Below are 16,861 nucleotides of genomic sequence, written 5' to 3'. Positions count from 1 at the left end.
TAATGGTATATGGGCCCGGAAACCATGGCATAAAATGTTATTCATGATACAATTCAGGACACTTAAATTTTTAAAAATAATTTTTTCAGGTGGCGCCCATAGCTCAGTGGATAGCGTGCTGGCCACATACACTGAGGCTGGTGTTCAAACCTGACCCAGACAAGCGAAAAACAACAATGACAACTGCAACAAAAAAATAGCTGGGCGTTGTGGCGGGCACCTGTAGTCCCAGCTACTTGAAGGCTGAGGCAAGAGAATCACTTAAACCCAAGAGTTTGAGGTTGCTGTGAGTTGTGATGCCATGGCACTCTACCCAGGGTAACAGCTTGAGACCCTGTCTCAAAAAAAAAAAAAAAAAAAAAAAAAAAATTTTTTTCTCAGACTTTAAAAAAAAATAAGCATTGGGGCGGCGCCTGTGGCTCAAGGAGTAGGGCGCTGGCCCCATATACTGGGGGTGGCGGGTTCAAGTCCGCCCCGGCCAAAACTGCAAAAAATAAATAAATAAATAAATAAATAAAAGCATTGCTTGAAAGGCAGCTTTATGGATTGCTACAGCTGAATAAGTATAATGAAATATACTGTTTTGGTATAAGTTTTAACGTGTAAGATCATACTATATTTTGTCTTTGTTTAAATTTGCCTATATAGTAAAATTATCAAAAAAACCACATAGAAACAATATTATCCAGTCACAGAATGATTGAGAAAAAAAATCAATAATAATGTTAATAGTAGCAGAGTAATCAAGGGCCCAGTAAATGTTAATAATTCTGTGCCAAAATTAGGGTAGTAGGAACTCTTTTACATAAATTATCCCCTTTAATCTTCACAACAATGCAATCAATACTGTTATTACCTCCATTTTAAAGACAATGAGACAGAGGTTTGGACAGAGTCAACATCTAATATATAATAGAGCCAAGATTTAAAGTCAAACCTGGCTGCAGAAATGCTGTATTAGAGAAAAAAACTCAAGTCCTCAAAGAATAGTCACAAGGTTCTATGGCAAAACAAAACCACACCAGAAACCATGCTAAGTATTTCCACCTTGGGAATTGTCATCCGGATGTGGGAAGGTTGAAAGATCTAAATGACGTAGCAAAGATGATGGAAGACGGAAGCAGCTGTCACCCCTTGGGCTGGGACACAAAGGGAAGAGGTTGGTTTTGTGATGTCAAAGGGACCAACAAGCAGCTCACGGGAATAACAGAGGTGAAGGGCTCTGCCTTTCCCTCCTCCTGCCCTTGGCCTTCCTGTGGCATCCCCCACTGACAGAGCCAGCTGCCTAGGCAGAAGTGTGACGAGCAGACTCCCAGTCCCAAACCCACGGAAGGGTGGGTCTGGAGGTGAGAGAAAAAAGGTAAATGAACACACACATTGCCATCTAACAGATTTTTAGAGTGTTAGGAAATTACATTTTCTAGGCTCAGCACCTGTAGCTCAGTGGTTACGGCACCAGCCACACACACGTGGGCTGGCGGGTTAGAGCCCAGCCTGGGCCTGCTAAACAACAACAACTACAATTTAAAAAAGAAAACAGGCAGGTGTTGTGGCAGGCGCCTGTAGTCCCAGCTACTTGGGAGGCTGAGGCAAGAGAATCATTTGAGCCCAAGAGTTTGAGGTTGCTGTGAGCTGTGACGCTATAGCACTCTATTGAAGGTGACATAGTGAAACTCTTGTCTCAAAAAAAAAAAAAAAATCACATCTTTGAAATTAGTAATTAAGAAAATGCCACTTTATTCATCTTATTTCTAATGAATGTTGCGCTTTCCAAGTTTTAATGTAACAAGGATGGTTGTATGCCGTTGAGTGTTCTACAGAGCATTTGATGTTTGAAAAATATTTTAGCTGCTTGTGTACTCGTGAACAAAAGCATTTTTTAAATGAGCATTTACAACCCAACGAACTCCAAATTACCTGCTGTTCCATGACCACTCTTGAAATGGCAGCTTGGACCACGTTGGTGCGATCCAGGCAGTCCATACAATTAACGCGAAAAATCCCTTCTTGCTTACATATTACCCCAGCTTCGTCAACCCTTTCAAAAATAGGATGGGATTATTTAACAGTATGAAACACTTTAATAGGTTTTTCAAAAGACAATTCTTTAACAATAATAACAGCAGCATGAGCTATCAATTTGCTGGGAATATCATTATGCCTCAGGCATTACTGAGTCCTATTAAACACTACTGTTAACTTACACAATAACTCAGCAAGGAAGATACCATCATCCCCGCTTAAAACAACACACAACTGAGATGAAGAAAGAGTGACTTCCCCCAAGTCCTACAGCTACCAGGCAGAGCTGACACAAGCCCAAATTACGCTTTCCTACACCCTCAGAAAAACAGAACACACTTTAAAACACCACCTTGTTCCTTTGGACTCAAAGTAGAAATACATCTCAACTATCTGAAAAAGACTAATTTACTTCACCACCCAGGGAGGACTCATGCAGCACGCCTTGCTCATCTAATTTCTCTGGCCACCTGTGTAGTCTTAAAATCTGATCAAATGTCCTCTCCTGTCCTTTAAGCCAATTTAAACCTCCTGTAGTCTGAGAACCAATTCCCTTCTTTGGTAATTTCGAAATGCCTGAAAAGTGAGACTAAGTCCCTCTAAGCCATCCTCCCATGTTAGAGACGGTGAGAAAGATGAAATGTGGACCCTGGGGCATAAGAAGAAACAAACTTAAGTCCTTAAAGAACAGTCACAGAGCACTTCATTTCATTTGGCCTGACTCTGTGGCACCCTTTCCCTGTCCAAAGCTAATACTGCCTGATGATCAACCACATTCTCTTGAGAAGAGTAGGAACTGGGAAGCAGAGCACACAAATCCTTTCTCAGCATGCTGCTATTCTTTTAATGCTGAATGATACCAGGTAGACACACGTGATTTCACAGACCAAGAGTTTGTCAAAATAATGAAATACCTACCAATGACTGATGAAATACCTACCAACACCACTTCATGTCCAGAATAATGTCATGAATGGCATCTGTCAGTGTCTGGACATTCTCAAACTTCATTCCTCGGCTAAAACCCACGCCGGAAGAAAGAGAAAAATCTTTGATATAATGATAAAATTAATTTTGAAAAACTTACTTAAGATATGACATTTAAGGCAGCTTGGAAAACAATTAAAAGGAATTATTATGATACAAGTATATAAGGCTAATACTACTATATATTATATGGACAATTATATAAATGGTTTTAATACGCTTTGTGGAAGAAAGCACACTTAATACACTGAAACACATTACAGATGCCAAGAGCTTCTCTCCCCACCAAATTTCTAATATCTAGGTAAATTAACCCAAATTAGAGTCAGGATTAGGACAAGATAAAGAGGATGAAGGTCCTGGGTTTTAGAGTATGCAGAAGATAAAAGCACCATCCACCATCAGAATGATTCACTGATTTTTATTTTTCCACAGCAAACTTTAGTAGCGTTTATCCACAGGGAAAGAAGTATTTCTAACAGAGTTTGGAGAAGAGTCTGCAAGATAATTTTTGAGAAAGGAATCGCTATTACTTCTGCTAGGCCCAGACCCAAGCAGAAAGGAAGTGCTCCCTAAATCTTTAACGAGTGTGATCAAAGCAAAAACAGAACTCTTTAAGTCATTTGGGAAGAAAAAGATGGTAAATATTTGGGGAATAATTAATGCAACATTTTAGCCAAAATAAAATTATGAAAATTAAAACTAAGTAACCAAATGCTACCTTTCCCTTTCTAACAAGAAAAAAATTTTTTTTCTTCCCAGCAAAGAAAAGAGAAGCTCAAGTCCCAGTGGCAGCGCCTATCACAAACCGGAAGCCGCCTTACCAGTGCTCGTGGAAGTCAAAGGAGACGTAAGTGAGATGTGAGTTGTTAAACAGCAGCACCTGCTTCAGGTAAGCATCACCAATAACTTTCTCTCTTCCTGCCTGGTCTACCAAGTTAATAATTACCTGTAAGAGTAATTAAAAAAAAAAAAAAAAAAGAAAGGAAAAATTAAGTTCAATTAGGCATTAGAAATCATAGTGTGATATTTAATTGATTTGGAATGTTTTAGAAATATTTTATAGTCATGCCTAGCAATTAATCCATTGAAGTATCAATTTTTTTTCCTACCAGTTAAATTTTTTTCATTTCTTCCATAGCATAGTTTCTCTAGACATTTACAATAACCAGTTAGAATATGTAATGAAAACAAGGTCCCTTTATAATAGCACATAAAGTGTCCAGAATAATATTTTTAAAGAATACAGAAAACCTGCATACTGAACCACTATAAAATTTTGCTGGAGGGCGGCGCCTGTGGCTCAGTCGGTAAGGCGCCGGCCCCATATACCGAGGGTGGCGGGTTCAAACCCGGCCCCGGCTGAACTGCAACCAAAAAATAGCTGGGCGTTGTGGTGGGCGCCTGTAGTCCCAGCTACTCGGGAGGCTGAGGCAAGAGAATCGCTTAAGCCCAGGAGTTGGAGGTTGCTGTGAGCTGTATGATGCCACGGCACTCTACCCGAGGGCCATAAAGTGAGACTCTGTCTCTACAAAAAAAAAATTTTTGCTGGAATATACAGAAGAAAACCTGAAGAAATGGAGACACATACCCTGTTGCTGGATGCAATACTGTAAAGATGTCAAGTTCCCCCCGTAAGCTACATATTCAACAATCCCAACCAAAATTCAATTAGGACCTTTTTATGAACTTGGCAAACTAATTCTAAATTTTATCTGGAAGAGTAAATTTGTGGAAAAAAATTGGAAACCAATAATAATAAAGTGGGACTTACCCTACTGGAGCAAAATATACTCTAAATTTATAGCAACTAAAACTGTGGTGCTAGTGTAGAAGTAAGTAAATGACCCAGCAGAACAGGACTGATGGCCCAGAGACAGATCTCTGTATACTAAGAAGTCTAAGACATGTCAGTAAGACCATTTGAAGGGAAATATAGACTATTCCATAAACAGGATTAGGTTAACTGTCCAAATGGGGAATGGTGGGGGGGGCAAGGGGGAAGCTGATGTTTGCTTCTAATATCTCATCAATTATGCACAAAATTCCAGATGGATTAATGATCTAAATATTTTTTCTTTGAATTATAAAAAGCTAGAAGAAAATTTAAAGGTTTCCATAATTGTAGGCTGGGGCATGACGTTCTAAGTGTAACATAAAAATCAGAGGGCATGAAGGAAAAGATGGACAGACGTGATAACATAAAAATGTTAAGCCTACGTACCAAATGACAGTATAATCAAAGGTAAAAAACCAAACTACTACCCAGCAGAATAAATCTGCAACATAAAAATCAGTAATATGGGACGGCGCCAGTAGCTAGCTCAGTGGGTAGTGCGCAGCCACGTACACGGAAGTTGGTGTGTTCGAACCGGCCCGGGCCAGCTAAAACAACTATGATAACTGCAACAAAAAAATAGCCTGGTGTGGTGGTGGGCACCTGTAATCCCAGCTACTTGGGAGGCTGAGGCAAGAGGATCGCCTGAGCCCAAGAGTTTGAATTGCTGTGAGCTGTGATGCCACAACACTCTATGCAGGGCAACGGAGTAAGGCTCTGTCACAAAACAAACAAACAAACAAACCCAGACAATTTCTTTTCACCTACCCACAAACAAATGTGAATACTAACTACAGACAGCATTGGTGTCCATGTGGGGAAATGGGTGCTTGCCCACACTGGTGCTGGGTGTGAAAATTGGCACATCTATTTAAGAGCAACAGAGTAGTAGGTTATCAATTTTAAATATATACTATTTGATCCAACAATTTCATTTCCAGAAATGTGTCCCAAAATATATAAAAGATGTTTTCTGGAGAATTTTTTTTTTTTAATAGAGACAGAGTCTCATTTTATTGCCCTCAGTAGAATGCTATGCCAATCACAACTCACAGTAACCTCCAGCTCCTGGGCTTAGGCAATTGTCTTGCCTCAGCCTCCCCAGCAGCTGGGACCACAGGCACCCGCCACAACACCCGGCTTTTGTTGCAGTTTGGCCGGGGCCGGGTTTGAACCCACCACCCTCGGTATATGGGGTCAGCACCCCACTCACTGAGCCACAGGTCCTGCCCTCTGGAGAATTTTTATAATAGCAAAATAACTAGTATATCCTGAAGGTTTACCAGTGGAAAAATGATTAAATCACAGCTATTAGATCTGTAAATGGTACAGCCCTCTTTTTACTTCACTTCTGAATTGCATGCAAGTGTCAGGGAGTTTATTCCTACAAATGATAAATAATTGACTCAAATCTCAAAACAAGTCTAGAGGTAGCATGGGCCTAGAATTGGCTTAATCCAGTGGTTCCCAGTACCCTCGAGGACACAAGTACACCACATCTCGTTTATTCTGCCAGCACACTGGTTTACCTTGGGGCTAGTTCCTTCATAGCCTTGACAGGGCTCCAGCAGTTCCACATCAAACCCAGACACAACCAGCACAGGTGGACTGCAGGTTCCTGCATCTCTTTTTATTAGAGCAGGAAACCTCTTCCCAGAAGACCCCATGGGACAGCTCCCCCACATCTTCCTTGGCTGGCCAAATCCCCAGGGAGTGCGTGCACACACACACACACACACACACACACACACAGGCCCGGGTCTGAGCCAATCACTGGTGAGAGCAATGGTGCCACCCTGGCTGAGTCAGACCAACTGTGGGCCCAGTGCCCTGGAAAGTAATTACCCAAGAGCAGGTGGACAAATGAACACTGCTGCAGCCCTGTTAGAAATCAGAAAGTGTCTGAATACAGACACCTATGAAACTGATGTGAAAGTCAGCAGGGAACAGGGACGAGCCTAGGAAGAGGTGATTTACTTTGCTTACACACCTCAGTACTGTTTCATTTTAACCATTGTGTGACATTTAAAATGTGTTTTATTCTTTGTAACTTATAATTATACATATTGCTAGTACACTAATGTATTCATGTGCAAAGAAATGCAAACGCAGATTAAGGTCAAATCCTTTCTGCCCACAACCCAAGCCTATAACCCTCTCTGGAGGTAACTCCTGTTACCAGCTGAGGGTGTGCCCTGGGAACTCACAAGGGCATTTCTGGGTAAACGTGCCATAGGCAAGTGGGGACAGAACAGATGGACGATAACCACACACGTGAATGACATGATTTTGTTTGGTGGAATTTTTAAATGGTTAACATACCATGTGCCATTATAGAGTTTTCTCATTCCACAACACGATTTTTAATATCCTTCCATGTTAGTAACACAAAGATCTACTTCATTCTTTTTAAGCATTTATATTCAATATTTGAGATGTGCCATACTTAACTTATTCATTGTTTTCCTGATAAACAATTTGATTGTTTCTATTCTGCAATGAATGTTCTTGTACTGCCTCCTTGGTTGAACATGTTTCTCTTGGATAAATACAAAACATTTTCTATTAAAGTTTCATTGTTCCACGTCCTGCCAAAACGTGGTATTGCCCATCCTTTTTTATTTTAGCCATGCCAGTATGTAAGTGGTGGTTTTAATTTGCATTTCCCTGATAATTAGTGAAGTGGAACACCTTTTCACACGTTTATTTGCTTTCTAGATGTCTTTTTTCATAAAGAGTCTGCTTAATTTTTTGTATAGTTTTCTTTTGGGCTGTACGTCTTTTTAAACGTTTTAAAAGAAGTTTTGAAAAACGTATTCTAGATATGATCGTTGTCACATATAGGCATTGAAAAATCTTAAATATCTTCTCTCACATTGTGAATTGCCTTTCCGTTCTCTTAATGGTGTCTTTTAATAAACAAAAGTTCTTTAATAACGCCGAACTTATCAATTATTTTCATTATGGGTAAAGTCCTATTTTTTTAAAGTTTTAATAAATAATATTTATAGTATTTGAATATATAGAATTTAACAAAGTTTTTTTTTTTTCTTTTTTTTTTCTTTTTTATTTTTTTTTTTGATTTTGGCCAGGGCTAGGTTTGAACCTGCCACCTCTGGCATATGGGACCGGCACCCTACTCCTTGAGCCACAGGCGCCGCCCTTAACAAAGTTTTAATAATAAAATTTTAATAAATCAAATTTATCAGTTTTTCACTATAGTGCTATTGTTTTTCAAATAAAAGCTATTTCCTAATGAGCATTACCCTTTATTAAATTCATAAACTGTGATCAATAATAATACATTGAAAACAAGGAAAAGACAATAGTGCTTTCTATTTAAGACCCAAGGTCAAAAAGAATGTTCTATATTTTCCTCCAAAAGCTTTATTGTTTAACCTTTCACATTTACATCCATAATCCATCTCAACTGATTTTTGTAAGGACATGTAGGATAGTTTTCAAACAGTGAAATCACTGGGTTAAGCAGCATGAGCATGTTTAATTTAATTGATAATACTATACAAAATGGCTGTACCAACTAATGCTCTTTCTAACAGTGTGAGAATTCTCCTTTTGAAACCCAAATACCTGCCTTTATCTCTTAAAATCAGACTTCATAAATTTCTTCAACCTAAGGGTTTGCTTTCTGTTACCCTGCTGAGATTTTGTTTGGGATTGCACAAAATCGGTATATTAATTAGAGAAGAGCTGAAATCTGTTCAATATTGAGTCTTCCCTTCCAGGAACATGGTTATTTTCTTTCTAAGTCAGGTTTTCTTTTGTGTTCTTCAGTAACTCTTTTTTTGTCCCCCCTTCTCCATATACATAGTGTCTTTTTGTAAGTTTATGATATTTTAAGGCTACTGCTTCCTATTTATTTCTGTTGCTGTAAGAAAAATGCATTACATATTCATGACACATTCCATGGCACTCAGACTGGTGATTGCAATGGTAAGAGCATTACTGACTGGTATGTATTCATCTTGCACGGTAATTATTAAGTTTGCATTTCACCTAACAGTTTCCAACTGATTTTGGTTTATATGATTGCACTCCTATATTGAATGTAAAAATACATAGGAAAGGTGGGCAGAGAAAAAAAGATATTGAAAGATACATAATGGTGATCTTCAGAAGGTGAAACTGTAGATGATACTGACTTTCAATTCTTAGTCTAGTTACTTCTTAGATGGTAATAATTAATTGACAGCAGTCTAAACTCTTTGTTATCCCAATACGTAAGTATATGACTCAATGATTATTCTTAAAGAACATTAAGAATTCTCTTAGCTCATGTGTTTACTTCATGATAAATGTCATTTTGCTTAGATATGAACAGTATGACATTATTCTCATAAAATTTAAAGAGATACAGTCATTTCTAAATATAAAGGAACATTTACTACCACAGATCAAAGCCCACCTGTTTTTTGTAAATTTTCAGTTGTTCTTCGAAATGGGCACAGAAATAGGCAACAGTTTCCTTTTCACCTACAAAGAAGTGATACAAAATCTTTTTTCCTTCCCATGTTTAAAACAGGTATCAGTGTCTATTCCATCTTTATTCTTTTAAATAATTTACTGACTGCCCAAATGTAACCAAGATTGTCTAAAACCATTTTAAAATGAAATGTTAAGCCAAAGATGTTTTTTCCCCCAAACAGACATATCTAAAACATGTCTCAAAGTACAAACTGTGAAATTACAAGATTATATAGCTGTCTACTTCTCCAAAAAGGTTTTATGTGACTTATAATAAAATAAAACCCCCTATAAAACATTTAAAATAATAAAGTTATACTAAATGTTCACAAATACAAATTAGGTTTTGAAAAACAAATATAATGATTTTTAAAAATCAACTTCATTCAGTAATCTCATCAGATTTAAATGATTTGGCTATTCCAATACTAAAGCTAAAATATTGGGAGAAATTAAATACTCAATATTTTTTTTTTTTTTGGTAGAGACAGAGTCTCGCTGTACCGCCCTCGGTAGAGTGCCGTGGCGTCACACGGCTCACAGCAACCTCCAACTCTTGGGCTTAAGCGATTCTCTTGCCTCAGCCTCCCGAGCAGCTGGGACTACAGGCGCCCGCCACAACGCCTGGCTATTTTTTGGTTGCAGTTTGGCCAGGGCTGGGCCTGAACCCGCCACCCTCGGCACATGGGGCCGGCGCCCCACTCACTGAGCCACAGGCGCCGCCCAATACTCAATATTTTTAAAAACACAACTTTTATGAAGGAATATTTGAGTAAAGGCATCTTATCAATTTTTGGTAGATTCCATCTTAAGATACTTCCTGCTTCTACAAATATTGTCTACATTTAATCTTTTCTAAATTGAACATTCAAAACAGTATTCTTTATTTTTTTTTATTTTATTGTTATTATTATTTTTTGAGACAGAGTCTCACTATGTGACCCTTGGTAGAGTGCTGTGGCATTACAGCTCACAGCAACCTCAAACTCCTGGCCTTAAGCGATTCTCTTGCTTCAGCCTCCCAACTAGCTGAGACTATAGGCACCTGCTACAATGCCCAGCTATTTTTTTCTTGTAGTTGTCATTGTTTTTAGCAAGCCCAGGCCAGGTTCAAACCCACCAGCCCCAGTGTATGTGGCCACGGCCCTAGCCATGGAGCTACAAGCACTGAGCAAGATAGTATTCTTTAAAGTAACAGCAATTTGTATCTTTGAAATAAGTTGTTTTGCTCTACTATTAAAGCAATCTTTTATTGTTAAATGACTTAGTCAATTATTATTATTCCTATGATCATTATTAAATTTCTCAATACAAACTATTGTTTTGAATGAAGTATCTGGCAAAGCAAATCTAAACCTATCAAGTACCTAATAAAAGAAAAAAATCGTCTCTCTCATCTGCAAACGAAATACTCAACATGCTTACTTTTGTCCAGACGAGGTCTTGGATTATATCGATACCCAACTTGGCTCCAAAAGACAGGAACAGAGCCTCGTGTTTGAACAAATGACAGGGTATGATTATGAACATGAATTAACTGCTCAGTCTCAACGTAATTTGCAACATTTCCATTTTTATCCACGCCTCTTCGTTTATAGCGCATTCCTGAAAAAATTTAAAACAGAAAACAGCAGCATTTTAAAAAATGTATTGACAATGGCTCCCTGCGGCCCAAAGCCAAACACTATTAGCTCCTTCCAGCTCAGCAGCTTACTCTAGGGCCCCAGACAACGCCCAAAGTTCTCTGCACTTCTGCTCAAGCTCTCCCCAAGGCAGTTCAACAGAGTGCCAAGTCCAAAAACACCAAAACAGTTCACAGTAATCTTCAAGGTAGAAATGTCATGCCAGAAGAAAAGATAGCCAAAATAATGTGACGAGCTGTTTCCTGACAGTCATGAGGTCTGAGCTGCAGTCCTTGGATCATCACTTCACTTTTGTTAAAGTGATTTAAGAAACTGCCCCACCCGGAACTCCATAAGAACTGCTCTGTGACCACGATGGGCGCACGCCTGGACCTTGGTAAGAGCTGTGCCTGCCAGACCTCCGTACTCCCTGACCAGGAACTGTGGGAGCTGCGCAACCCCGCGTCCTCCCTCCTGTACCCTCCCTGCCTCCACACCGGCCTGCTCGTCTGGCCAGGGACTCTGGTAGCCGCGTGCCCTCCAGAGCCCTCCCAGCCTCTGCATGCAGCCCTTCTTCTGGCCAGAGACTGCTGAAGCCTTGCGCACTCTGTGCCAAAGTCACTGGGCGCCAGGCACTCCCAGAACCGTGTGCACCACCACCCGCCCAGTTGCTGGATCCAGGTGTGCCACACTCCGGAGCTGCTTCCACAACCAGAAGTCCCTCACGGGAGCAGCCCCAGAGGAGCTACACAGGGTCACTCCCGACAAAGATCCAGCAACAATAGAGTGATCCCGCTGGAGTCTAATCTTGGAGAGACACCTCTCCAACTCTGAGGACGGCCAGAGGCAACGGTGAAAAACAATCATGAGGCGAAATCAACAGAAAAACTCTGGCAATATGAATAATCAGAGTAGATAAACTCACCCAAGGATCAATGGGGCAGACACAACACAAGATCCCATGCACAAACAAATAACTGAGATGTCAGAAATCAAATTCAGAATCTTGATAGCAAATAAGATCAAATTAGAATTCCAAGCAGTAACCCAAAAGACATCCCAAGAATTCAACGAATTCAAAGACCAAATGACCACAGATTTTGACGCATTGAGACAAAAAGTTGCAGCCCTCAAAGATCTCAGAAACACAGTAGAAACCCTCAGTAACAGAATGGAGCAAACAGAAGAAAGGATTTCTGACATTTAAGACAAAGCTATCGAACGCTCCCAAACTCTCAAAGAGGAAGAGAAATGGAGGGCAATAACAGATCACTCTCTCAGAGAGCTCTGGGATAATTCGAAGAAAACCAATATTCGTCTTATAGGGATCCCCGAAAGCGAAGAAGTGGCTTCACAAGGCACAGAGGCTCTTCTCCATGAGATTATGAAGGAGAACTTTCCAGACATGCCAAGAAATTCTGAAATTCAGATAGCAGTTTCAGAACTCCAACACGACTCAACCCAAATAAGACATACCCCAGACACATTATAATCAATTTCACTAAAGTTAATATGAAGGAGAAAATTCTGAAAGCAGCCAGATGAAAGAAAACCATCACCTACAAGACCAAGAATATTAGAATAACTGCAGATCTCTCTGCTGAAACCTTTCAAGCTAGAAGAGGTTTAATCCCCTAAAACAAAATAACTTTCAATCAAGGATCCTGTACCCAGCTAAACTGAGTTCCATTTCTGATGGAGAAATTAAATACTTCAATGACATTCACATGTTGAAGAAATATGCCATAACTAAACCAGCTCTCCAGGATATTCTCAGACCTATCCTTCATAAAGACCAGCATAACCCTCCACCACAAAAGTAAACCCACCTAGAAAATTTTGATCAAATTCCAACTTCCACAGTCGCAAAAGGATTAAAAATGTCCACCAGACTCTCAAAAGGCTTATCAATATTCTCAATTAATGTAAATGGTTTAAATTGTCCTCTAAAGAGGCACAGGTTGGCTGACAGGATACAAAAACTCAAGCCAGATATCTGCTGCATACAAGAATCTCATCTATACGTAAAGACAAATATAGACTCAAGGTGAAGGGATGGTCATCTATACTCTAGGTAAATGGAAAGCAGAAAAAAGCAGGCATTGCAATCCTATTCGCAGACGCAATAGGCTTTAAACCAACCGAAATAAGGAAGGATAAGGATGGACACTTCATATTTGTTAAAGGTAATACTCAATACGATGAGATGTCAATTGTTAATATTTATACACCCAACCAGAATGCACCTAAATTTATAAGAGAAACTCTAACAGACGTGTGCAACTTGATTTCCTCCAGTTCCATAGTAGTTGGAGATTTTAACACCCCTTTAGCAGTGTTGGATAGATCTTCCAAAAAGAAGCTAAGCAAAGAAATTTTAGATTTAAACTTAACCATTCAACATCTGGCCTTAACAGACATCTACAGAACATTTCAGCCCAACAAAACTGAATACACATTCTTCTCATCAGCCCACGGAACATACTCCAAAATCGACCACATCCTAGGCCACAAATCTAATCTCAGCAAATTTAAAAAAAAAATACAAATTATTCCTTGGATCTTCTCAGACCATCATGGAATAATAGTTGAACTCAATAACAACAGGAATCTGCATATCCACAGAAAAACATGGAAGCTAAACAACCTTATGCTGAAGGATAAATGGGTTATAGATGAGATTAAGAAGGAAATCACCAAATTTTTGGAAGAAAACAACAATAAAGACACAAATTATCAGAACCTCTGGGATACTGCAAAGCAGTCCTAAGAGGGAAATTTATAGCACTGAAAGCCTTTCTCAAGAAAACGGAAAGAAAGAAGTTAATAACTTAATGGGACATCCCAAGCAATTGGAGAAGGAAGAAAATTCCAACCCCAAACCCAGCAGAAGAAATGAAATAACCAAAATCAGAGCAGAATTAAATGAAATTGAAAACAAAAGAATTATACAACGATCAATAAATCCAAAAGTTGGTTTTTTGAAAAGGTCAATAAAACAGATAAACCTTTCGCCAACCTAACCAGGAAAAAAGGAGTAAAATCCCTAATTTCATCAATCAGAAATGGTAACAATGAAATAACAACAGACCCCTCAGAAATTCAAAAAATCCTTAATGAATACTATAAGAAACACTACTCTCAGAAATATGAAAATCCGAAAGAAATCGAACGATACCTGGAAGTACGCCACCTACCAAGACTTAGCCAGAATGAAGTGGAAATGTTGAACAGGCCTATATCAAGTTCTGAAATAGCATCAACCATACAAAATCTCCCTAAAAGGAAAAACCCAGGACCAGATGGCTTTACGCCAGAATTCTACCAAATCTTTAAAGAAGAACTAGAACCTATGTCACTAACCCTCTTCCAAAATATAGAAAAAGAAGGACTATTACCCAACACATTCTATGAAGCAAACATCACCTTGATCCCCAAACCAGGGAAAGACCCAACAAGAAAAGAAAATTATAGACCAATATCACTAATGAATATTGATGCAAAAATATTCAATAAGATCCTAACAAACAGAATCCAACAACACATCAAAAAAATTATACACCGTGACTAAGTGGGATTTATCCCAGGGTCTCAAGGCTGCTTCAATATACATAAATCTATAAATATAATTCAGCACATAAACAAACTAAAAAATAAAGATCATATGATTCTCTCAAGTGACGCAGAAAAAGCTTTTGATAATATCCACCATCCCTTCATGATGAGAACACTTAAGAAAATTGGTATAGAAGGGACATTTCTTAAACTAATAGAGGCCATCTACAGCAAACCCACAGCCAATATCATACTGAATGGAGTTAAATTGAAATCATTTCCACTTAGATCAGGAACCAGGCAAGGATGCCCATTGTCTCCATTGCTCTTTAACACTGTAATGGAAGTTTTAGCCCTTGCAATTAGGGAAGAAAAGGCGATCAAGGGTATCCACATAGGGTCAGAAGAGATCAAACTTTCACTCTTCGCAGATGATATGATCGTATATCTGGAAAACGCTAGGGATTCTACTACAAAACTTTTAGAAGTGATCAAGGAATACAGCAATGTCTCAGGCTACAAAATCAACATCCATAAATCTGTAGCCTTTATACATACCAACAATAACCAAGCTGAAAAAACAGTCAAGGACTCTTCCTTTCACAGTAGTGCCAAAGAAGATGAAATATTTGGGAGTATACCTAACAAAGGACGTGAAAGATCTCTACAAAGAGAACCATGAAACTTTAAGAAAAGAAATAGCTGAAGATGTTAACAAATGGAAAAACATACCATGCCTATGGCTGGGAAGAATCAACATTGTTAAAATGTCTATACTACCCAAAGCAATATATAATTTTAATGCAATTCCTATTAAAGCTCCATTGTCATATTTTAAAGATCTTGAAAAAATAATACTTCGTTTTATATGGAATCAGAAAAAAACCTCGAATAGCCAAAACATTACTCAGAAATAAAAACAAAGCAGGAGGAATCACGCCACCAGACCCGAGACTGTACTATAAATTGATAGTGATCAAAACAGCATGGTACTGGCACAAAAACAGAGAAGTTTCTGTATGGAACAGAATAGAGAACCAAGAGATGAATCCTGCTACTTACCCGTTATTTGATCTTTGACAAGCCAATTAAAAACATTCAGTGGGGAAAAGATTCCCTATTTAACAAATGGTGCTGGGTGAATTGGCTGGTGATCTGTAAAAGACTGAAACTGGACCCAGACCTTTCACCATTAACTAAGATAGACTCTCACTGGATAAAAGATTTAAACTTAAGACATGAAACTATAAAAATACTTGAAGAAAGTACAGGAAAAACTCTTGAAGGAATCGGCCTGGGTGAATATTTTATGAGGACTCCCCAGGCAATTGAAGCAGTATCAAAAATACACTACTGGGACCTGATTAAACTAAAAAGCTTCTGCACAGCCAAGAACATAATAAATAAAGTAAGCAGACAGCCCTCAGAATGGGAGAAAATATTTGCAGGTTATACCTCCAATAAAGGTTTAATAACCAGAATCCACAGAGAACTCAAACATATTAGCAAGAAAAGAATACGTGATCCCATCTCAGGGTGGGCAAAGGACTTGAAGAGAAACTTCTCTAAAGAAGACAGACGCACGATCTACAAACACATGAAAAAAAGCTCATCATCCTTAATCATCAGAGAAATGCAAATCAAAACTACTTTGAGATATCACCTAACCCCAGTAAGAGTAGCCCACATAACAAAATCCCAAAACCGGAGATACTGGCGTGGATGTGGAGAAAAGGGAACACTTCTACACTGCTGGTGGGAATGCACACTAATACATTCCTTCTGGAAGGATGTTTGGAGAATACTTAGGGACCTAAAAATAGACCTGCCATTCGATCCTATAATTCCTTTACTAGGTTTATACCCAAAAGACCAAAAATCACAATATAACAAAGACATCTGTACCAGAATGTTTATTGCAGCCCAGTTCACAACTGCTAAGTCATAGAAGAAGCCCAAGTGCCCATCGACCCACGAATGGACTAGCAAATTGTGGTACATGTATTATACCATGGAATATTATGCAGCCTTAAAGAAAGATGGAGACTTTACCTCTTTCATGTTTACACGGATGCAGCTGGAACATATTCTTCTTAGCAAAGTATCTCAGGAATGGAAGAAAAAGTATCCAATGTACTCAGCCCTACTATGAAGCTAATTTATAGCTTTCACAGGAAGGCTATAACCCAACTATAGCACAAGACTATGGGGAAAGGGCCAAGGAAGGGGAAGGGAGGGGGGAGGTTAGGGTGGAAGGAGGGTAATGGGTGGGGCCACACCTACGGTGTATCTTAGAATGGGTACAGGCGAAACTTACTAAATGCAGAATACCAATGTCTACATACAATAACTA

General features: G+C 38.9%; 1 protein-coding gene across 1 annotated transcript in view; it reads right to left on the bottom strand.

The window, feature by feature from the left end:
• Window positions 1–16,861, bottom strand: part of INPP5F (inositol polyphosphate-5-phosphatase F) — a 112,043-nt gene that overhangs the window by 14,669 nt on the left and 80,513 nt on the right. Inside the window, exons 8-12 of the mRNA XM_053583903.1 lie at window positions 10,757–10,936; window positions 9,273–9,340; window positions 3,834–3,958; window positions 2,963–3,040; window positions 1,918–2,038 (exon numbers count right to left, since the gene is read on the bottom strand). Coding sequence (XP_053439878.1) covers window positions 1,918–2,038; window positions 2,963–3,040; window positions 3,834–3,958; window positions 9,273–9,340; window positions 10,757–10,936 — 572 coding nt within the window. The remainder of the gene's footprint in view (window positions 1–1,917; window positions 2,039–2,962; window positions 3,041–3,833; window positions 3,959–9,272; window positions 9,341–10,756; window positions 10,937–16,861) is intronic.

This window comes from Nycticebus coucang, chromosome 3 (genome assembly GCF_027406575.1).
Source record: "Nycticebus coucang isolate mNycCou1 chromosome 3, mNycCou1.pri, whole genome shotgun sequence".
Lineage (NCBI taxonomy): Eukaryota > Metazoa > Chordata > Mammalia > Primates > Lorisidae > Nycticebus > Nycticebus coucang.
The sequence above is the reverse complement of the archived record's forward strand: the minus strand, read 5'-3'. Positions and strand labels throughout refer to the sequence as shown.